The sequence below is a fragment of the Chaetodon trifascialis genome, chromosome 6 (genome assembly GCF_039877785.1).
Source record: "Chaetodon trifascialis isolate fChaTrf1 chromosome 6, fChaTrf1.hap1, whole genome shotgun sequence".
In the NCBI taxonomy this organism is placed as follows: Eukaryota; Metazoa; Chordata; class Actinopteri; order Chaetodontiformes; family Chaetodontidae; genus Chaetodon; species Chaetodon trifascialis.
This window is the reverse complement of record NC_092061.1, coordinates 16,195,512-16,220,000: the sequence shown is the minus strand read 5'-3', so window position 1 is coordinate 16,220,000 and position 24,489 is coordinate 16,195,512. Positions and strand designations below refer to the sequence as shown.

The 24,489-nt window shown below is 42.4% G+C and overlaps 1 protein-coding gene across 1 annotated transcript in view; it reads right to left on the bottom strand.

Annotated features, from left to right (window-relative positions):
* aacs (acetoacetyl-CoA synthetase) overlaps window positions 1–23,316 on the bottom strand; it is a 36,278-nt gene extending 12,962 nt beyond the window's left edge. The window contains exons 1-10 of the mRNA XM_070964599.1: window positions 23,004–23,316; window positions 21,586–21,689; window positions 19,716–19,836; window positions 17,839–17,952; window positions 13,332–13,429; window positions 12,189–12,303; window positions 11,957–12,038; window positions 11,688–11,841; window positions 9,948–10,028; window positions 8,828–8,952 (exon numbers count right to left, since the gene is read on the bottom strand). Coding sequence (XP_070820700.1) covers window positions 8,828–8,952; window positions 9,948–10,028; window positions 11,688–11,841; window positions 11,957–12,038; window positions 12,189–12,303; window positions 13,332–13,429; window positions 17,839–17,952; window positions 19,716–19,836; window positions 21,586–21,689; window positions 23,004–23,142 — 1,133 coding nt within the window. The 5' untranslated portion in view covers window positions 23,143–23,316. The remainder of the gene's footprint in view (window positions 1–8,827; window positions 8,953–9,947; window positions 10,029–11,687; window positions 11,842–11,956; window positions 12,039–12,188; window positions 12,304–13,331; window positions 13,430–17,838; window positions 17,953–19,715; window positions 19,837–21,585; window positions 21,690–23,003) is intronic.
* Between the last annotated feature and the right edge of the window lie 1,173 nt (window positions 23,317–24,489).

Below are 24,489 nucleotides of genomic sequence, written 5' to 3'. Positions count from 1 at the left end.
GGAGAAATCATGTAATAAATAGTGTGCATCCCTGACGAATACAATAAAGTTGTATGACATCCTATCAAACATTCAAATCAAATGTGAATGACAAGTTGAAAGTCCCCAATTCTGCAAAATGGAATTACTGATTAAAACTGGATTTTTTTTGTTTGTTTGTTCATACCAATCAGTCAAGGTCGTACCGAGAGACAGACGTGCCAGTTTGCATGATGGGATAAATTAGACTGTTAGTAAGAGTAAGAGACGATGAGCTGTGCAGGAGAAGACAACTATTAGCTGAAGAGTAGCAGAAGTTACGCAGAAATGAGGATTATTCCAATGAATGAGTGTTTCACACTAAAAGAGCTACATACGCTATTCATGCTGTTCCCAGTAGGAGCAGTTTATGGTTTTTGTTTATGAATCATTCCACCATTTGAGTGATTGTGTAATGGAAGAGCTTCCAGCTATGTTTAATATTCTATAATCGTTTAGAAGTGTAACCAAAGCATGTACAACTAAAATGCAGTCGCAGCTATTTAATGCAGTAATTTATCTGATTTATGTGTCACATAGGCCGAGGGCCGACCCTTGTGCCGAGTTAATAGTTAATAAAGTAAATACTACAGCTCATTTGAAAATAAAGAATATAAAATAAAGATGAGTTATGGACTTTTTCATGTTTATTCATTTTGTCTGATAAATATTATTTGTTTATTAACTGGCCCCAGGCTTCCTGTCATTTTGCAAACGTGGCCCCTGGGCAAAGCAAGTTGTGTATCCCTGGTATAGAGTAATAATGAGTAAAAAACAGCCAGAAGTGAGCGATCTGAAGGCCTTACACACCTGTGTGAATATGACTGGATGTTACTTTTCAGCTGGTGGTAAAGCAGCTGATGAGTGAGGCGCTGATGGTGAAGCATGAAGGAGCTGAAGTGCGCAATTTCAATGTCTGTGAGCTGAATGTAAAAATATAAAAAAGGGCAACAGCTACTGAACAGCCTTCACCCTTAATCCCATCTGCTCCAGTGGAGCTGCTCAATAGCTTGGCTGTACTGGGGAGCTCCCAGGAGAGGAGAGTGTGTAAATGTAAAGCAAGTGATGCTGAAACAGAGCTTGTGTGCTCTGTCAGCCCTTCGCAGATAGATAAGAACAATACAAAAAAACTGATTGGGAATTGACTTTCAGCCGAACAAATGAAAACAGAGTCAAACACAATAAGGGTCAGTCTAGCGTAAGAGGACAAAACGTCTCCTTCTCCACAAGGAAATAGTTTGGAGGATAATATATTGGCAGGATGTTTGCACACAACCACCCTGAAATGAAATGACTTTGGAAGGTGGCTTTCTGCTGTGTGAATGGAAGTCAACCTGACAGCTGACAACATGTGGAAGGCAGCGAGTGACAAAACGTCACTTCAGTGTTCCCCTGCAGTTCTAGCTTTAAAACAAAGGGCCTTTTAGAGTCTGCCGCTGTGAATGGGTGCGTTTGTGTCTCAGTCTGTCTTTCTGTCTTTTCAAGTTATTTTTGTTGACATCAAATCAATCAAATTGCCTGCTATCACTGTGGTAACCATGTCTGTCATTCAAAACAGATAAAAAGGAGTCAGTCTGTGGGACAAAAATCAATTAGTGGTAACAGAGGTTGTTGATAGGGTGAGGGAGGGAGGAGAGGGTGATGATGCACATGCACAAATACACACATACACACACCTCTTGTCTATGCCGCTGCTCCGATTTTATATGGTTCACTGTGAATCAAATTCTAAATTCATGGTGAAAGTGTAATGGATACTGTGGATTAACCAGATTTGAAGATATGTGACCGAAAAAAAAAAGAAGAAGAAGAAAGAAATCACAAAAATACAACTATGCCTTGAAACTGTCATGAGCATTGATTTGCAGCATTGTCCACAATTGCCTATTTCTTTAAGAAATATCTTCTACGGTTGACAAATTTCTATCATCTTGCTGTTGTATGATCATATCATCCACCCTTTCGTCCATAAGGCCTCAATAGGTTTGGAAAGCGCATTAGACAACATACTGTCACGCTGCTGCACTTCTTCTATCATCTTTTATTGTGCCTACATTTTATCTGATTGCTTTTTTAAATATACTTTTCTATAGTTTACTGCAAAAGTGCTTTAAAAGTAGAAGTACTTCAGCACAAAAAGAAAAAATACTGAAATTAATGAATACTCAAGTGAATAAAATGACTTGCCAACTTGTCAGTTTGGTTGCTCAGTCCATCAGTTAATGATCCAGTCCATTGCATCTATTTCTCAACGCTGTACCTCGAGACACAATTCCTGCGTCTGCCCCAGATTAATTATGTGCCCCTGTATGCACTTTAATTCTGGGTCTCATATCCACAACTCTTTCTCTGATACACAGAGTCTGAATTTCATATCTGAAAGTTATTCTTTCCATTTCTAAAACTCCATTTACTGTCAGCATCCAATTCTGAAACGAAGATCCAATTTCTTTAGTCTTTCCACGTAAAACATTAAAATAATCATCAAAAAGAGAAATTAGATACTGTGTGTGCACGTCTTTATTTAAGTAATAAGGGTGTGTATACAAGGCTGCACGGTGGCGCAGCAGGTAGTGCGCGTGCCTCACAGCAAGAAGGTTGCCGGTTCGATCCCCGGGTCAGGCGGGGCCTTTCTGTGTGAAGTTTGCATGTTCTTCCCGTGCATGCGTGGGTTCTCTCCGGGTACTCCGGCTTCCTCCCACAGACCAAAAACATGCTCATTAGGTTAATTGATGACTCTAAATTGTCCATAGGTGTGAGTGTGAGTGTGAATGTTTGTTTGTCATTACATGTGGCCCTGCAATCGGCTGGCAACCGGTTCAGGGTGTACCCTGCCTCTCGCCCACTGTAGCTGGGATAGGCTCCAGCCCCCCGCAACCCCGAAAGGGATAGGCGGTATAGATAATGGATGGATGGATGGGTGTGTATACACAAAGTGTGTGTATGTGTATGTTTTTGCATAGATCTGCTCTCCATATTGACTTCCAGCCACCAGATACAGGAGATGACACGCATAAATTCAAAGACAGAGATCCCATTTGTCATCTGCGCACACACACACACACACACACACACACACACACACACACACACACACACACACACACACACACACACACACACACACACACACACACACACACACACACACACACACACACACACACACACAGTCACTCTGTTCTATCCATCATCTCTGACCCCCCATCCGCTCCTGTATTTGTTCATTGCTGGCTACCATGGAAAGGGTCACTCTATTCTGATTGGAGGCAGGTGGCCAGGTGCGGCTGCTAATTGGGTCTTTAGGATGGAGGGCGGCGGAGAAGCTGTGCATATCTGTTTGTGTGCCTGCATGTGTAAATGCACCTGTGTGTCTGTTTCCAGGGAGACATGTCACTGGAAGCTGCTAAGCCAATAAGAGACACTTGAAGTCAATCAGACACAAGAGCACCTCCGAGCCGTCATAATGTGTCTCTATGCCCGTCATGATGCAGCAACTGAAGAACCACTTGTCAGTTCATGTTTTCTAAAGCACTCTGGCACTTGTCTGTCGCCCCAGGAAGATCTGTAATGTAAAAACGGACCATTGCTCGCTTCTCAAGAGCTACAAGGAACAGTCTGAAACCACTCTTTGATGATATAATTGTTTACCATTATCCATTCATCCATTGTCTATACCCGACTATCCCTTTTCAGGGTCGCGGGGGGGGGCTGGAGCCTATCTCAGCTGTCAGTGGGCGAGAGGCGGGGTACACTCTGAACCGGTCGCCAGTCAATCACAGGGCAACATATACAGACAAACAACCACTCAAGCTAACAGTCACACCTGAGGACAATTTTAGAGTCACCAATTAACCTAATGAGCATGTTTTTGGTCTGTGGGAGGAAGCTGGAGTACCCGGAGAGAACGTGCAAACTTCACACAGAAAGGCCCCGCCCGTCCCGGGGATCGAACCGGCGACCTTCTTGCTGTGAGGCACATGCACTGCCTGCTGTGCCACCGTGCTTCTATAATTGTTTACCAATTTGCAAATATTAAAACTGTCAAGCACGACATCATTTCTGAAAATCAATGACCAAATGCATTAGCATACCTTGGTGTTACTGCCATGTATAGCCATGTAAGAGGAATAATGACAGACAGCCTCCATATCATGCTAACAGTATTTCAGTGCTGTTGTTTCTAAAATTAAAGCGATTTCCTATGAACCCTGTTGCTTCCTCTCACCAACAGGATTCTCACACTCCCTGGAATGCAATTGTTACCTCTCATGCGTTACTGACAAGACAGACATGTTCAAAACGATTTCTCCATCAGCACTTCACTCTTTCTGTCATCTAGTATTGTGAAGCTCTTTCTACTTTGCGCTATAAAGCATTTTGCCTTTGTGCTACAATGTAACCCGGTGGCAGACAATCAAAAAGGCCAAGTACAGGCTGACATAGCTCAGAATTAATGTGGCAATGCGCAGTAAAACACTTTTGCACGTCAAAAACAAGTACGGGCGTTGCTAATCTTCGTAAAGTATTTGATGAAAGCTTGAGTTTCCAGTTTACAACATTTAGACACAGCTTGAAGACAAGAGGACATTTTAAATTATGCCCACATCTCTAAAATTGTAACTGAGCTGGCAAGATGCAATCTGCTAAACTGTATCCGCAGCATCTCCTCCAAAGAGGAGAACAGAGAATTTTTTTTTGCTCGGCATTGGCAAAAGAGAACATTTCCACAGTTGATACAAAAGCAGAGGAGGGATCTTTTCTGACATATCAGCTCAACACATAATGGACAAAAGATGGAGGAGACAAGAAGCTCCTCAGAGAAAACAGAGCAGCCTCCAAAGTCCCGTTGAACACACAGAACCTGTGACAAGTGTAAAGATTGCATTGTATAGCTTGCTGAAGTCAGGAATGCTGCGGCTTTCGCTTTCACTACAGTCCTGGTGGGGAGTCTAAATAAATCTCTCTCTCCTACATGGCACAGGCAGGGAGAGTCGGTTCCTCAGAGGTTACAATGCATGCAATAAAAGAGGCAAAGTCACACAACATATGAAGATCGCAGCCTCTGTCTATAGTATATTCACTGGCACTGACATCCATGTATGACACTTCATTGCAATACATACACTATTCGAATGTGTCTGATTCTCCTCGTCTGTGTCAATAAAACAATTCTGAAAAATTTCTTTCAGCAATGACGTGTCTATAGACATCAGGTGCTCAGGTCCCTCTGGCCGCTCTCACCAGAGTCAAACACTGTCTCATATGACAAAATGGGGTTTCTGTTTTTTGCTGTCACTAAATTCATACTAATGCTATATAAAGGTATACTTTACTATTCATATCTAAAATGTAAGATATTGGAATGATTAACTACACCCCCAAATCTACAATCTGTCATTTCAGCCAGTACTTGCTGCAGTTTAGTTGTGTATTAAAAACTGGACAACTACAAATAAACTAAAGTCTTCCGAGATTCTCCCCGATGCTCCAATCTCCCCTCACCTTTTCCTTTCTCTCAATGCAGCAGAGCTGCAATAATCCATCAGCAAATAGAGGGTTTGTAGTGTAAAATTACTACTCTTTTCCTGTAATTGAAAATGCCAACATTCAAAAAATATCTATAAAGACATTTAAAACCGTAAATGTCAGTTGTTAGGTGTGATGAGGCGTTATTACAACTGTGTAACTCACTAACAAAATTCAAAGCAACGGGTGGAAGCCTCAATGTGAATTTATGGCTCTGATGGATTTAGCCCCAATTAAAATGTCCAACCTCAGTTCAGAAGATGAGGGTCTAAAATATTTCATGTCAGCCTCTCCCACTGGGTTTTTCCACATATCGCTGGGATCTGGAAAATATGTCTGAGGTGGCAACATCAGCACTTAATTGGTTCAAAAATCCTCTCACAGTTTAAAAGGTCCCATCCATCTTTCTGTCACACGGCAGCCTTCCACTGAATTGCTTGACGTGGGTAATGAAAACAGTATTCTAGCCTTGTTCACTCTGTTTTCATCAATTATCATTTAAATTCGCTTTGAAGCAAACGAGCAGAGTGCTTGACAGACGAGAACATTTATCCCGTCAAAAAGCTACTACAAACCAAACAATGCTGTAGATGCTAACTAAACATAACTGGTACAATCATGACTCAAGCAGTTATTTTACCACAGAACTAATCACAATTTTAAGATACTGATACATTTGATCACTCAAATGACTAATAAAATTGTGAAAGGAGCTCATTAGCTTTGGGATGTATGAACAGAACCTGCTGAGTTTCTGCAGTTGAAGTGCTTTTTCTTGGCACTTTGGCTCTATAGTTTCCACCGCTCCCCATCTGTGTCAAATCTCTCTCCCCATTACTCCCTCGCTGAAGGCAATATGCCATCTCTGCGCTGAAGACGCATCTGTAGTATCACTGCCTTAAAGGGTCTTACTTTTGCTGACCGCTGTACATTTTTCTTCATAATTTAACCACAGGCTGACTTAATGTACGCCATGTGACACAGTGTCCAGCTGTTGGCTCTGTTTGTGAGGTTGTTAAAGGGCACATCAGATGCAATTTTTTTATTATTGGGTTTTAGAGGTGAGAGAATTCTTCGTGGGTATCCTCCATCCCTTTATCAAACGCTGTTCGTGAAACATCAAATTTCTTTGTGGACACATTTCTCTTGTTACAGTGATGTTTTTAGAATATCTGTGAACACTGAAGTGTTTGTGGCTCAGGAGGTAGAGTGGTCGCCCACTTATCAGAAGGTCGGTGGCCTCGGCAATCGAAGTGGAGGTTGGGCAAGATACTGAATCCCAACAACTCAACTCCTGACGCTACGCCATCAGTGTGTGAGTGTGTGTGAATGGATAACGCTCGTAGCCAGCAAAAGTGCTTTGAATGGTCGTTAGACTAGAAAATATTTTGCCATTCAAAGGGAAATTTCTGTGTTTCACTAATCAAAAAGGGATGATTGAGTCACACTGTCACTGCATTTGAAACCAAATTTCATGTAATATTGAACCGTAAAGTTCTTTGGATGTCTCCTACATTAAAAGACATCCAAAAGTCGTTTTACAGTTTTGAACAAAACAAAGAAAACATTACATTTCACTTGTCTGCATTCTTCGCCTCCACCTGTTTTTTTCATGGCGCTGTGTCAGGCGAACTTTGCAATAGCACCTACTTGCTCGACTTTGCACAGTGTGTGTGTAATGTTGTTTTCGATTCAGGCCCTGAAATGAACAAAGTGAATGAGTGGGTGAATGAATTCAAAGGCTAATTAGAATATGAACTATTTGAACAAAAGTTGATTTCAAATATATAATAAAAGGAAAACTATTTGACTTTCTCAGAGCGCACATACTCACACACCTTTTTTTAGACATACAGAGAACTTATGGAAAATATATCCTAAACTAATTAATTGCCTGCCTGCCTGCCTGCGCACATACACTCTCACACTTTTGTCCTTGACCATTTCCTCTTTCTTTTTGCTGTCTTCACAAGACAACAGAAGATCAATACTGGGTTTAGCATGCTGTGTGTAATGGTGATAGCGGTGATGGGAGAGAGTATCAGGACATTTACCGAGAGGATCTGCTCTAAACATCCTCTGTAGTACTCTGGATGAGAGCCTGCAGGGTCTGAAAATATCCCCTGAATAAAAAGGAAAGGTATATACAGTAGAGTAGGTGGGTGTGGGTTTATATACCATCTAATTCTGGCATGACAGGAGGAGGAAAAGGGAAACTATCTTGCAAACATCAGACGACATGTAATCCCTCGTCTTCATATGTGACGCCCACATTGCACCATCTCATAGTGTGAACAGTCTCTGTCCTGCTGCCTCGTAGTTTGACCTGAGTTGCAGGTTTCCTCCAAATTTACAACGTTGCCATCAATCTCAATAACGACAGGCTGATCCTGCTGACTTAAACTAGTCTGTTCAGCTGAGTGCAAGTCGTCAGTGCACTTTCCAAATGACAGCGAGGCAGCTCATTTGTGGTCATCAATTAAGGGAGTTCGGGGTGTAATCCGTTAGGGGTGATCTCTTTGAAAGTTATGAGAAACTTCATCTGCATCTCAAGATCTCAGTACATTCACCACACACAGTAATACCCTGGTATATTTCCCACCCTATACTCCTCTTTTCAACGGTGTTATCCTATTTACCTCCTCTTCCCTTTTCTCCTCTCCTCCCATTTAAACGAGCAGTACTAAAGCAGTAAGTAAATAATAAATGTTGATTGTGCGATAAGTTGCAGAGGGTCTCTGTTTTTTGATGCGCATTATAACCAGCAGAAATCTTTATTCATGGGGTCTGCTCTTGTGTGCAAGCTGTCAATTAGGTAAGCACATTATCAATTCAGTGGTTAAAAACAAACTCCCCAAAGAAAACCTTCCCCTGAGCTCGCGCTCTCCTTTTCACTCTCTGCCTGTTTATCTGACTGCTTTTCCTTTCATTGTCTGGTTTTTGTCTGTACGCTCAATTTTTTTTTTTTTTCTCCATAAAACATCTTGCAGCCTTGTGGAGGATCTGGACCCTTATGACTGACAGCCAGTGTGTCAGCAATGACGTACTGTGGGTTGTGTTTTTTCATGTTTCTCTGATGTTACATATACAATTACTATCGTCTAAATATTAATAGAAATGGTGACAAAAACCCTTCCTAACAGAAGCACATTTTCAAAGGGCAATTTTAATTTGGGGATTAAAATAAAAATCCAGCAAAAAGCAGCACAACAATTCAGTCATTGTCACTCTTTTGTCAGCCTCTCCTGTTCCTGTGTGTGTGTGCATGTGGCTAACTCACCCCAGCTGGTCTGTCAGGTTCCACAGTACATTGGGCGTGGGCATTAGTGGTGAACCATCATATAAAACCACTGAGGCTCCCACTGCCAGAGCCGACACCAGCCAGTTCCACATCATCCAGCCAGTCTAAGGACAGCACGCACACACACACACACACAGATACAAACACAGCGGTCAGTTTATCTGGTATAAACACTCCTTTCTCATCAACATGGATAAATGGGTTGCAAAATGAAGAACTGCAGACTGTGAGTTATGTATCCGAGGTTCACATGATCGCGTTTCTCTTTCAACTGCTTGCAGAGCTGCAAACAACTGCCTACAGAGCGTGTTCAGAATACACTGTTTGTACTGTATGAGGCACTTATACACTTTTAATAAGCGGTAAAACAACCAGTTAATCAATTTAATCAATGAATCAACAATTCTGATAATCAATTAATTACTGAGGCAAAAATGCTGAATATTCACTGGGTCCAGCTTCTGAAATGTGAGGCTTTGCTGCCTTTCTCTCGTTTATCTCATTGTCACTTTAAAGTGTTTGGGCTTGTTGTGCTGGTAGGATAAAACATCAGCATCACTGTGGGCTCTGAAAACCTTTGATGGGCATATTTGGTTAACCGATGGTTGACAGAATCAATACATAAATCAAGAAATTGTTTGTTCCCAACAACATACATGAGTCAAAACAAAACAAACCGCTCATAATTAAAACCACTAATCATGTATAAGTTCACAAATACTTGGCACACGACAGAAAAATAGCAGCTTTAATCAACATAAAATGATCTTCCTGCCTGTTATCATCACAAGGAGCGAGAATCTTCCAGGAATAACTTAACGTTATGCACAGCTCTGACCTTCAGCACAAAAACGCTGCTCATTAGACAAGATCGGTGTGTGTGTGTGTGTGTGTGTGTGTGTGTGTGTGTGTGTGTGTGTGTGTGTGTGTGTGTGTGTGAGAGAGAGAGAGACCAGGCTCATGATTGGAAATACCCTATAATACTTAACATTCTACCGCTGCTGGTAACCAAGATGAGACCTGTGTAAAATTCCCCTGGTCTTCAAAATTTTGGGAGCGCACGCATGTCGTTGTTATTGTGAAAGGGTTGTGGACCTACCGTGGTGTAGTAAATGATGACATCACTGCTGGTCATATTTCCATGGAGAATGTGTTCTTTTAAGTGTTGGATGAGCGAGCCCTACAGAGACAGAGAGACAAGGCAAGAGAGGTGGAGAGATAATGAATTGTTTTAGCTTTGCTGATGAACAAACAGGCTGTAATTTAAATACTCTACGTACAATGCATTTTCAAACATATTTATGAACTCCATCCTCAGTTGTGCAGAAAAATGCTTCTGGCAAACAACACACAGCGCACGCAAGCACTTCTCTTGACAAGAAGGGCAATTTGTGTTTAGTGTGAATACAGTCACCAAGCCATCACAGCTGGATAGGTTATTATCGCTGGTAGTGCATATGAACTGTACGCATGTGTGTGTTTCAGTTTTGAGCCTATGTGTACGTTTCTGTTCACACAAACAGGTGCGCCGTTTGTGTGTGTGTGTGTGTGCATGTAATCTTTGGCAGGACTCTGCAGCCATACCCATCCTTTGGTGCGTGCCATCTTGCCACTGACAGCATGTTAACAGAGCCGTAACAAAGCAGAAAGCACAACAGCGCCGGGGCTAATTGGTAGAGCCAGAGAGGACTGCCAGCGTCGCAATACGAAATGTTTTCACCGGCGCATTACTGTCCAATTATCGGTAGCATGGGGGGAAGAGGGGGCACAAAAGAAAGACAGAGAGGAAGACAAAAAGAGAAAGAAAGAAATGGGAGCTAGAGGGAGAAGAAGTAAAGCTGGGGGCAAAAACCTAGTGAGAGAAAAGAAGCGCTACCTGTATGTGTAAATAAGGAGAAAATGCATGCAAGCAAAGCATTGAAAAGCTAATGTGAAAGAAGGTAGGAGGGTAAAAGCAAAGCAAGAAAAACAGAAAAGAAACAATGGGTGTGTGTGTGGGGGGGGGATGAATGTTTTGTGAAAATGTGTGAATGCAGTTGTTTGAGTGCGTTAACCCGTTTTGAATGTTGAGTGTTTCAGCCTTCGAAGCGCAGCGGTCTTTTTGAAATCACACGTCCGTTTGACGCTCTCCCTCGCTCAGATGTGGCATGTGGCAGGAAAGAAGAGTCATTCATAGGCTCTCTTGAGAACCAACAACCTTTCGAAAATCTGCTCATGGAGGTTTGCCTCCATCTTGTGGTGGAAAACAGAACATAAACCCAAACGGCACAGACGTGATCAGAAAGCTCCACAACAGCTAATAAAAGGACACCGCAGTGAGGTTGTTTGCTCAGCTTTACAATTTCAACTGTTTTCTTCTTCCTCTTCTATTCTCGTCTTTCTTCTTTGTCTTTACAGTGTTACCGTGGTCTCTGTGAGAACATCGCCTTCTCTCCAAAACTGCTCACATGTGTATTAATATGAATGGTATTCACAGAATATCAAACTGTGCGTGTCGCCCCACCCAGGAGAGCAAACAGATGGGACCAATGTGTGTGTGTGCGAGTGAGACAGCTGCGTCTATCTGACCCTTGTCGAGCAGCAAAAAACAGCAACAACCCTCACTTCTTTTTGAATTGTAAATGTGCTCCTTGTTCATTTTTTTTTACATAATGTAATCAATTGTATGTTATATAACTACAAACAAGAAGGTCAGTAAGGTGCAACGTTCCTCCCGTCATCTAGAAAATGATCAGCGGTGTGAGTGACGTATTGTGTTCATGTCAGCTCAACAAACAAAGAGCAGCAGAGCAATCCATAAACATGGTTTTGGACTAATGGAAGTCGATGTGTTTCTTACCCCGGCAGAGTGCACCATACATTTAGGAGCCCCCGTGGTGCCAGAAGAGTACATGATGAACAGAGGATGACTGAATGGAAGCTGCTCAAACTCCAGCTGAGGAAAGTGATCGACCTCACCGCGCCCAGACGCCAAGAAATCGTCTATAAATACACTGTGTAAAGAAGAAATTCAAGAAAAGGCTGATACAATATATGGGAGAGTGTAGAGTATATCTCTGAGCAGCTCTCTGACATACAAAAAGTATTGTTGATTCTGCAGACACCCACCTGTTGGGGATCTTGGAAAGGTCAGTCTCATGTTTGGAGCGAGCATAGGGAATCACCACTACTTTCTTCAGATCAGGCAGACCTACAGAGAGAGAGAGAGAGAGAGAGAGAGAGAGAGAGAGAGAGAGAGATAGATAGAGAGAGAGAGAGAGAGAGAGAGAGATAACAGACGTTAAAACCTGAAGATGTAAAAATGTCCGGTCAGACAACATTATGTGCTGTGGGTGCTAACCTTTGACAACACTGATGAGCTTTTCAATGTGGTCATGTGTCTTGCCGTTGTAAACCACAGCGGCAACAGAGAAGATCAGCTTGGGCTGGATTTGAGAAAACCTGTCCAGAACACCCTGAGTCACAAAAAAAAAGGAGACACGGGGTTAGAAGCAACGGAAATGAAAAGCAAGGACAAATAATTAAAAGTGCAGGATTACCCTCGAGCCTGAAAAAGCTCCACAGGAAATTAAAGAAAAATATTTGAATTTAAGTTACCCACAAGGCTCATAAAAGTAAATCTAGAGTGGCCAGGTTTTATAGAGAGGAATTCTGAGATTAAATAAGAGCTTAGGGGAGAGAAATAAGGAGTTTTAACCAAAACATAGAGCACACGAGTAAGAAGACAGGAAAGGCACAGCACAATGAAATCCATCATTGACCGCAGGAAACCCCCCCCCCAGCATTTATGCTCTGAACTGAACTGCTTAATCTCCTGTTCAACATAATTTCCATTTAAGAGTGGATAACAGCACCTTAAAACCATGGTATGATAGTTTAAGCAGAGAATGAAGGATGCAATGGCAGAGTCACAACGTAATTCACGAGGAGGTGGTGCGCTCAAGACAAAATGTATGAGCAATTTAATGCACAATATACCTTTAATCTCTTATATCTGCAAATTACTACCTTCTCAAAGTATACACTGGAATAAAAGAGTCAAAATAACTTGTGACTAAAGATTGTACATGTAGCTCTCTGATCTGCCAGATGGGGCAGTAGCACACCAGAAACAAGAAGCAGAGACCACGAAGACAAAAAGACCATTGAGGAAAGAGTCTCTGTAGGATGAAGTTAATGACGCTCACACACGTGATATTTTGCCTGACAGACCTGATTCCCCTTTTACTCTGTCTGCATATGTTTCTGTGTTAGTGTATGTTAAGAAAGGCCCAGTCTGGCTCAGTACTGTAGATGGAGAAAGACATGAGCTCCTATTAAAAGACACTAATACGCACTGATATATGCTTTAGAGACAAAGGCACATGCTACTTTTCAACCAACACATTGAATAGGTTCATTTATTTGTATCAGCCAACACAGAATATAGAACTAGAACTTCAACGTATGTAAATAGAGAAATACAGTGTAGATCAGTCCTTACGTTGACCCCAAAGTCGACAGATGTTGAGCTCCAAATGGCTCCGATACTGGCTGCTGCTAACATGGCCTCCACTGCATGAATACCATTGGGTAGGTAGCCTGAAGGAGGAGAGAGGAGGGAAAGAGGAGGAAGATATTAAGTATAAGCAGCAATCCTGAAGGTTTCTTCTATTGAAAATGACTAAAAATTCAAGGAGTGTTTATAAATGAAGTATTATGGTGGCTATTGATAAACAGCATAAAACATACATTTTAACAAACTGACAACATGGCAGCACATGAAGAATGTGCATATATGCATCATCAGCTTATTCACACCAGTACATTTACAGACAAGTTAGTTATGCACTGTTGTTTCCCAGAGCACACACCATACGTGACAAGAACTAAGACTTTCCACGTAAAATATGGCATAATAATTGTATTGTTTGTTCGACTTTATGTGATATCTAGCGGTCACAAAATGAGAGCAATTGGATTTACAGTCTCTGTCTTGTAACTGCAGAATACCACACAGAACTGCAGGTCACCTCACTGAGAGACGAGCAGAAGAAGAAGACAAGGCGAGAGGAGGGAAGAGACAGAAAGATAGTGAGCAAGAACAATCTGGATGAAAGGAGGAGAGAGAAAAATGAGAATGTAAAATGAGAGGGGGGGTGTGATGAATATCAACCAGGGCAGTGAGAATATTTCATTCTTAACAAGCAGAGCTGAGATCTGAACTGCTGTCTTGCTGTGATACATGGCTTGATCAATACAGGAAATGGTGCTCAAGGACACTACATGTCTCTGGACAGACTCAGGCAATCAGGGAGAGAGATAGTGGCTGCTGCACCAAGGAAAATGAATAATACCGAACAGAGGTGCACAACATTTGAATCCTTACCATCCTTCCATCCATTTTCTATACCCGACTATCCCCTTCGGGGTTGCGGGGGGGCTGGAGCCTATCCCAGCTGTCATTGGGCGAAAGGGTTACACCCTGAACCAGTCGCCAGTCGATTGCAGGGCAACATATATAGACAGACAACCATTCACACTCACACCTAAGGACAATTTTAGAGTCACCAATTAACCTAATGAGAATGTTTTTGGTCTGTGGGAGGAAGCTGGAGTACCCGGAGAGAACCCACGCACGCACGGGAAGAACATGCAAGCTTCACACAGAAAGGCCCCGTTTGACCCGGGGATCGAACCGGCCACCTTCTTGCTGTGAGGCACGCGCACTACCTGCTGCCGCACTGTTACGCCCTGAATCCTTACCATTATCTGATAATTCTCTTGTTAATTTCAGACCATTTTCATCTCGCTGCAGTGCTTTTAGCTCTCCAGCATTCACAGGCTTCACTTATTACACTTTATCGGAGATGCCAGGTGTCAATGCAGGCCTTCAGTCATGGCAAAAGTTAGAAGAAACTAAATCTGTTGCATTCAGATTTGATTAATCGAAGTTTGATTTTAACAGAAAAGAGTCTGAAAAAGAAGCATGAAGTAGAAAATAAAAGACTGGCCAGGCTCAACGCAGGAGCGCTCATGATAAAACAGTAAGACAGCTGGTAGTCCCAGCCGAGCAACGTGGCAACCAAACAGTCATTTCCTGTGAATTGTGACTAATCAAGGTTTTATTGGCTGTGACGCTGACTCCTTCTGTAACCAGGAAGCTGACCCCAACATGATGACATCACAGGCAGACAGATCACCCTCCTGCTATACTGGCTATACAGACGCTGTAATACACTATCATGCCCTTACACTGGACCAGGACTAAGAGCATCATGGATCATAATGCTTTAGTGTACAAAGGCTTCAACAAAAAGGTGCCCTATGGAGCTTTTTTGTAAACAAAGTTATGTTTACATTCAGTGTCACCCACCAAAACACGCTGGGTTTATACTTGAAAGCCTTTCCTGCCTCATTCCACATTTGCTAAGCTATTTTTTTTATTAAATTATCATCTAATTTATAAGCATTATTTACATCCATGTTTAGTTGCTAGCAGTTTTCTTCTTCACTGGTCTTACTGGCACCATAGCAGAAAATCCACAGGGTACCTTTAAGATGAAGCCCAAGCATAACCCCGATTCCAAAGAAAGTTTGGATGCTGAGTAAGCACAAATTAACAAAATGTGGTCATTTGCTAATCCATTTTGACATGTACTCAGCTGAAAAGAAAGTATATTTAATGTGTGACCTCATCAGCTTCATTGGTTTTTGGAAGCATGTTTCACACAAGTTGGGACAGGAGCAACAAAAGACATTGGAACAGCTAAAACAAATTCTAGCACTACCAGGGGAGATTCTGCAGATTCAGTCAGGCCAAACCAACTGGCAAAACTGCAAGAATAACAGGAGGAGGAGGAGGAAGAGGAGAGGAGGTTTTGCAAGTGTCTAAACTAGAGTTAAACCATGTTGACCTCACAAGTGCAATGTTAAGGAGATAACAGGGCCACCACTGAAAATCACAACAGCCAAGTCCAAATTCAGCAGTGAGATGTTCAGGGTGGCACATTTCTGAGCCATCTGCAAAAGTCTCAACCTCATCTGAGGTTTTGTCTTTTAAATGTTAGTGAAGCACATCATGTCCTGCGGCAGACAATCCACTTAACTCAACTTTTCCCAAATGCTACCGAGTGTCATTCTGCACTTGCTTAAATTTTACAAAAAAATATTTTTGTCAATTTTTGTTTATTTTTGTCAATATTTTTGCTTGCAAAAACGACTTTGATGAATACTAAACAAGAAAATAATGATCTGAAGGAAAGTTGCTTTCATGCTTTGCTCTTGTGGACGAATTTGGACTAACAGCCGTACTAAACGGGCCAAATGTGTCACGTATTCCACGTAGTGGGCATGAGTAGTTCCCCATTTTCCTCTCAGAGCACAGAAGTGTGTGTCCTGCTGGTTAACAGCTTTCTTTAGTTTCAGCTCTTTCTGTTACACTCATCCTCATTTGAACTATTTTTATTCATTTGTTACTTATCATTTTATGTTAAAAAGCTGCTACATTTCTGTTTTATATTTGACTCCACAATCACATTAGTCAACACTAAAAGACCGTGATTGCACAATTTGTCTTTTTAATGACACATAATTAAAAGAATATGCAATCCCCAGTGGATGAACTGTGGGCGTGGAGGCTGGATGCAGGCTTCGTAATAGGGTGGAGGGTGATGATGAGTAAGACAGGACCATGAAGAAGAGCAGCGCAACTAAAACATGCACACACATACAGTATGTGTGCTGTGTGCCGGTTTGGCTCATGTCCTGCTATAAAGCTCGGTTGGTTTCATCAACTAAGTGCTTATATATCTCCTGGATTACAGACACTGGCAAGACATTTTTGTTACACCCTGGGGACAAGGACATCTCTGTCTCTAACACACACAAGTGAGCACACACATTCAAGTACACAAACAGATCCAGGTTTAGATATGTGAGTAGATGGAGGGATGGGGAGAAGAGAGAAAGGAAGCATGAAGTAGCTGCTCTCTCTCTCTCTCTCGCCCTGTGTTTTTCTAGCTCCCTCTCCCTCGGTCCATCCCATCTTTCTAATGAGATGCCCACAGAGCATTTAGCTAATGGATTTCTCTAACACAATATCCATCTTGGGCTGTACGGTGACGCGGCAGGTAGTGCGCATGCCTCACAGCAAGAAGGTCGCCGGTTCGATTCCCGGGTTGGGCCTTTCTGTGCAAAGTTAGCATGTTCTTCCCGTGGGTTTGCGTGGGTTTTCTCCAGGTACTCCGACTTCCTCCCACAGACCAAAAACATGCTCATTAGGTTGATTGGTGACTCTAAATTGCCCCTCGGTGTGAGTGTGAATGGTTGTGTGTATGGTGTATGTGTGACCTGGCAACCGGTCCAGGGTGAAAACCTCTTAATGCGACCAAACTTCATTTTCTGGTCAACAAATTGTTAATTTCAGAAGTCTGAGATGCTTTTGTTCAACAATCCTAAAGCAACTAAACCTCCGGGAGAAAACTGAGGTGAGGAAACATACATGACATGAATTGAAGCTTCAGTTCCTGCAATATTACTCAGCTGCAGTTTACACGGTGTAGTTTGCAGGTACAAATGTGCAGATCTGGACAAATGGACAGCACAGTGGGGCGTTACAGGAAAACACGCATGCTCAGCCATTCCCCCCTGCACAAATATGAACTGAATGAATGAACTAACTGGTGACTTTCAGAAAGAGCTGCTTCATGTGCCAAGACGGCCATCCCTCCTTCCCAGTGAACAGAAACACACGCACAGAGCTAACATGAAAGAGCCCATGTTCAACTCATGCTGCAACAGGCTTCACAGAGGAAAGAAGGAAGAGGCGAGAGGGAAGGAGACGGTGAAGAAGATGGAAGTCGAAAAGATGAAAAGGAAAGTCCGGAGGAGAGTGATGAATTTATTTACCAACTACTTAAGCATCACTTGGCTGGCAGAAAAGTTAAAGAAAGTGCTAACACTCTCTTGTTTTTCCCTGTGAGACAGGGAGAAATAAATCTGAGACTCACCTACGACCCTGTCTCCAGTCTGGACACCCATCTTCCTCATGGCTGCAGCGAACAACGCCACATCGCTCTTCAGCTCCCCGTAAGTCACCTTCACAATCTCCTCATTAGCCTCCGCTGGTAGACAGACACAAAGAGGGAATGAGACATGTGACACAGAAACAAGAAAGAAACATGTACATTTCAAGAAATCATTCTGAAAAACACGGGACATCTGGATACATGTTGGGTTCTGCATACCACTGATGGGCGGTATACTGGTTTCGTCACCATCGCCAGTGTCACATTCTGACACTTTTATGTTGCTTTGCTATTTATTTTGATGGTTAGCCTGTTGAATTTAGCATTAGCACGTTCTGCAGCTAATATGGCTAGTAGCATCTCCTGTGGGGGGCCTTGAGTGGGGGACAGTCAAAAGAAACTTTGTGAACATTGAGCCTCGTTTGAAGCCAATTCAATAACCGGAGTAGTATCTTGGATGTGGGCAACTGTTTTTTCACATTGATTTTGTGTTGTCTCACAGAACCAGAGCTAACGTCATCTCCACACTCCTCATGCTGCGACACAAGCTCAGCTGGTTTTGTTGTTACAGGAAAGCCTTCTCTGCTGCAGATGCGTCGGTATGTCTGTCTGTCGCATGTAAATGTACTTGATAGACATGTCCTGGCGTACATTCATTACTGTACATATGTAATCTACTTTGGGCTTTCTGCCAAAGAAATGCTGTTGAGATGCCTAATCCTACTCCTCGTCTAACTCTGACAACAAATCACATTACATTTATTAATTAACCTACATTATGGGGCAGGCTACTCCTTCCAAAACACGCAGGCCTCTACATAATTTTCATTCCTATCTGAAGCAAACAAACCCATCCATTTTTTAATTTGTTTTCTTAATCAATAACCCCTTAAATTGCTAATAGAGTGAGAAGGTAGAATCATGTTTTGAATGGAGTATCAAGACATAATACCGTCACTGTAAAAAAATTATTGTGATATAGATTTTAGGACATATGTCCCACCTCCAATAACAAGCCCCAAATTCAAATCCACAAAAAATTAAAAACAGACATGGAGACATACATAGAGAAGGATAATGCAGCAGGACAGAGGCACAGACAGGAATAGTCCTCTTTTCTCTCTAAGTAATAGTCTACTGACATTTACAGAGGCTCCACAGCATTGTGACCAATGGGGCCCTCTCATAATTACATTACAGCTCCCGAGGAAGGTTGTGTGTATGCACACATCCCTCACACACACCCAGATGAGGCAATAAAGAAGGACCGATCCATTAGTATGTGACAGACCTGAGAGATAGAGCAGGGAGGAGCCCTTAACCTAATAAAATGACGTGTGCAGCCGTGCGCTCACCGCTGCATCAGTTCTGTACTCACATGAACCCTCAACTCACTTTCTTTCTGCATCATTTGCGAACACAAATTGTGAAGGCAAGAAAAAACAAAGAGCAAACGCAATCTATGTGAAAAACCGGCGACCTGTAACACATACAGGTAAACTGGGAGGGAGAATCCACAGCTTGTTAAAATTCCCCCGGGGGACAAGTGCAAAAACATCAGAATGTACAAATGCAAACAAAAAAAAATGAAATATCGCTGAAACAGAACTGGCTCTGCACGAGTTGAGTGTGTAAATGTGTGCTTCATTAGAATAAAAGAGAAAACGAGTGTTGGATGATTATGAGAACCAGCATGTGTGTGTTAGCACGCATGCTGCTTGCTCCCTGCATGGAATTAACACTGCCAGGATTGGGGATATGACTCCTGTTGAAGAACACTGAAGCCAACACGCAGCACTGCGTCACACGTATGCTCTAAATCTATTTTTTAATCTGCATCGCCTGCTTCGTATACTCACTCGCAGCGTAGAGAGCGACTTTGTCCTGGTCTGCATGTTTGAGCAAGTTCTCGGCGTAGTTGAGCCGCGCTCCTTTGAACCACTCTGGAACATCTGAGATCCGTTTGGAAACGTCCACAACCTGGTGTACACCCATGAGACACACACCGAGAACACACACAGGAGAGACACGACACTGTGATTTCAAAGCTCTGATGCTCATGCTGGCACAGAAGTAAGCTTCATCCTGAATATGTTTCTTACTTTCTCATCTATTAGACTTGAATTAACTTGGTATAGATAAAGTGGACAACGCACAATAACATATTCTAAAAATAATGGAATACAAAACATGGATGTAAAGACATAACTGACCACAGAGATCCCTGAACTGGGCTATGCAACAGCCCTCACAGCTGGAGACAAAAATGGGATAAAAGCACTGAAAACTGAAAGCTTCTGTTTAACAAACACATCGAGCATGTGCCTCTGCTCCTGTAACAGCTGACTGTGTCACTGTGCGTGAAACAAAAAACAGCCCACTGTGCATCAGTGTTACAACATGTTTGATTGACTGGTTGATTGTGTCCCTGTCTTCCGTCAGATGTCTGCTGGGGCTGCAAACCTAACAGAGGGTTCAGTGGGTATAAGGAACAGTACGACTGAAAGAAGAGCATGTGGCTAACGTGACGTGGAACATGTTATCTGTGTGTACAAAGGGGGTGTGGTAACAACGTGGTGCAACGCATTGAGCTCAGACAGAATTCATTACCAAACACACCCAAAAGACTACATCCTGGAAGTTAGCGACATTAAGAGGCTGGACAGCAAATACAATCAACACATGAAGATAATTCAGCAAAACCTCCTTTTGACAACTGGCTTTTTAATGTAGCCTCGGTAAAATATGTACAAATCTAATGTCAACAAAGGAGCTAAACTGGCTACAAGTGCCATTATAAGCCTGAAGCTGGGAACAGACCACCTCCAGCAAGGACGCGCCGGACCACCGAGCACTCCAGCTGGTGTGTGGCACAAATGTGAAGAGGGCAGTGCTCATATTAGACCTTAACAGTAGCAGCAGAGCGATCGTGATTGTTCCGAATCAAGTGTTTTTAACAGCGGAGCATTTTTAAGTCTCTTTCTGTGCACAGACAATGACACAAAGGAATCCATTAAATGTACATTTTCATTTCACAAGATAAGTATTCGATACGAAACTGACCACAGACATACAAAGGAAGATGAAGATTCTTAGCCTGTGGAGTCGGGTAATCATGGGATAGTGAATTATTAACAAAATAATATCTTAAACTAGAAGGTAAATCTGTATTCTTATATCTCACTTGAACACAAATGTGCAGATTTGAAGAATGTTGATGTCAAAATAGTCAGCAACTACAATTTAAGAAAGAGAGGTGCACTTGGTGCAACAGCTTTGGAAAACATTGTTATTCTAATAAACTGTTTCTGCATATTTTAAATACGGATAAATTAAACTAGAATGTGGCATAAAGAAACATGTACTTTGTACAATTCAATATTCCTTTATTAGTCCCACGAGGAGAAATTCCAAAACCTTCCAAGAAATTTCGAAACCTGCTTCCTTCTAGTTTATCATCAGTCAGACTCCCTCCCAGTCAGACTCAGAAAAAACACGTTAAAAAGGTTAATGTATGACTTCAGAGCCACATCATCCCAGCAGGACGGCCAAAGTTGAAAATGACCACCATAAAAAAAGTTTAGTCTTACGTGTGAAATGCTGGTGATTTATTGAATCTTCAGTGAGTTTTTCTACTCTGCTAGCCACAACAGAGCACCGAAAAACTCATTTGTTAGCATTATTCTATTCTTAAAAGGTGCTTTTGTCAGATTGTCAGGTCGGACTCACCTCTTCATACGGTTTGGAGCTGACTACTCCACAAAAGCGCCACACCTCTGCCCAAAACTCTGAATAGCTGTCCACCGACCACTGGTACAGGTCATTGTAGTTGACTAAAAGACAGAGAATCAGTGATTATTACAGATTTAGAACAAAAACATGAGCGTGCTGCTGTGACTGTCAGCTCAAAAATGAAACATAAATGTCACACTGTTGACTAAATACGAGAAAAGATCAGACATTTGAACAAGGAGCACTCACACAAAACAAGGTAAATTGATTTCTTGCAACATCATGGGTTGAAATCAGCCATCATGCCCATCATGTTCCACTAACAACCATCAAATGAACCAGAAGCCAAAGGAAATTCCTACATAACTCTGCTCCGTCAACCTGAGAATGACTTCCCTGATATATTATTTAATGATTAATGTTATAATGTCAAAAGTGTCATTTCAACGTTGTGGGCAGTTTTCCCTCTATACAGCCTCTATTTACATTTACATTGTGAGTTTATTCCCTCACTCACAGGGTTTGGCTTCTTCATCGCTCCCCAGGCATAATTTAAAGCAGTGGTTCCCAATCGATTTGCCTGATCATCCTATATAGTTAAATAATGGTTACTCACAATCACTTGTCAACTTGCATTTGTCCGTGAAGTGTATGCAGATCAGTGAAAGACTGATGTCAGATTGTTTCATTTTTGTTTTTCAGGCGCACAGATGCACTTTCCATATTTAAAAAAAAATGCAGGATGAGAAATCCAATCAGTTAGTTTTTATTCCACACACATCTACGATAGTTGCCTTCTCTCCTGCTGCATCTCTCCCTAATTACGTAACTCTCTCCCTCTCCTCTCTCTGCTCGACACCCGGCGGAGCAAGTTTCTCAGCATTCCTCCAGAATCCTGTTGGATCAAATTGACACGGTATCAAGGAGACAATCTCTCTGATCGTCTGGCGTGCCCTGCAGCCTGACAGCCTCTCAGTTAGCAGCTGGGAGTAAGCCAAACACGAGAGCAAAGCGTTATAAGCAGCTAATTATCACCAAAAGGGGAGCGGTGAGCAAGTTAGAAGCCATCTTTCTTTATATTCTTATGGGGGTTTACCTGCAGAGATGTGTTTATGCCGCGTCACTGTCTACTTAGGACTACTTTTAAATTAGCAAATGGCTGCAAGGCAAAGCTTTCCTGACACATTGCATTGCAAAGCAGCTTTAAACAGCGGTAATTTGGAGGTAATACGGTGTCTGACAGGTAATTACACAACATATATGAGCACACAGCAGGATGGGAGGGGGCCCTGTTTCTGTTTTTTATTCAGCTCAGACATCCAGCTTCGTAGGCTCCATGAATTCCGGCTTGTCTTCACTCCAGCGCACCCTTTCTTTCTGTCTGTGTCTCCCACCTGTCCCACCTGTCTACTCACCCAGATTAAGTCCGTAGTTGCCGTTGACCTGAATCCTAAACTTGTCCATCAGTGTGTTCTTCTTGGAGTCCGGGTACCACAGCACCTTGCTCTCCATATCCATAATTTTCTCGCTCTTCCCTTCTGTGTCTTTAGACATCTTTGTCGCGTCCTTTGTCGGCTGCCAAACACCCTTGAACGTCAGTCCCGAGCGCCTTGCTGAAGCTAACTTTGCCTAAAGGTGATGGCGCGTGTTAAATGAGATCACTGGCTAGCTACTTAATACGACTGGCTCCTGAACAACAGCGCGCGCCAACCACCAAGCCTCACTGTTAGGGGAGAGCGTGGAGCCGCACAGGAAAACTGACAGGCCACGCCCCGGCGTCATGACGTTACGAGCGAGCTACGTTTAAGAGGGCAAAGTGTTCCACAGTCTGTGATTCGATACTGTTGTAAATCCTCTTACGCATTGTAAACTACACCGAGACCAAAAGTCTTAAAGAGGCCCTAACAGGTTTCTGAGCATGTTTAATGATATTCTATGACAAAACTTTATGTGCGCTGTTAATTTTGGTCATCAAATAAGTTAGACTGAATGATATGAAAGAGCTTGCGCCTTGCCTCTTGTGTCTGTTTTTGAAATAAGCCTCTTGAATGGAAAGAGCTTCCTTGTGGACCAACGCACTGGAATCGAAGTCTTGAACATCTCCCGCACGTGAACGCGCCACAGAGTCGTCGTGTCCACGCTCTCGTACACGCAGGAAACTTGCCTGTCAAAATGCAGGATTTTGATTGGCCCGCAGCACACTGGTTCCACATCGGCTGACTGATCGGTCTATGCGGGAGGCGTAGCGACACTGTTGGACTGACTTGTCGTTTGATCAATAACAAAGTGGCTTGTGGCGCTTCAAAAGAGGTCAATTGTCCAATCAGAGAGCGAGAGAGTAGGAGCATTTTAGGGGTGTGCCCAATCAGTAAGAGGGAAGAACGATCCTCCTCAATGTCTGGTGGTGTCCTGTCAAACATGAGTCGATGATGGAAAATGTCTGTTACAGTTTAGCTTTGTCTTGTCTTATCAAGTCCAGTTTTCATTCTTGTATGTCCATTATTTGCCAGTCGCATTAATGTCAACATCACAATAATGATGTCCCATCATCTTAGAAAACTTTCTGAATCATAACCTGATGCTCTTACAATTTGTGAAAATTGTGCCCCTGTGCCCTTTGTTTTCCACATTTATCTACCAAATCCAAATGGAAATATTATCCCTCTACTTCACACTTTAACCTAAAAGTTACGATTTATTGTCTTTTGACTGCACTGCTAGCACACAGGTACACTAAAGAAAGAGATAGACCAGGCTAACCAAAATGTTGTAACCTGTCTAATGATATTTTGTAATGTGGTACCAGTGTCCTTAAAAGCTGCCTAAGAACCAGAGTCCAGATTGCAAAAATGGAGCCGTCATTTCTCAAAGCTGAACTCTCATACCCTAGAATCCAAGCAA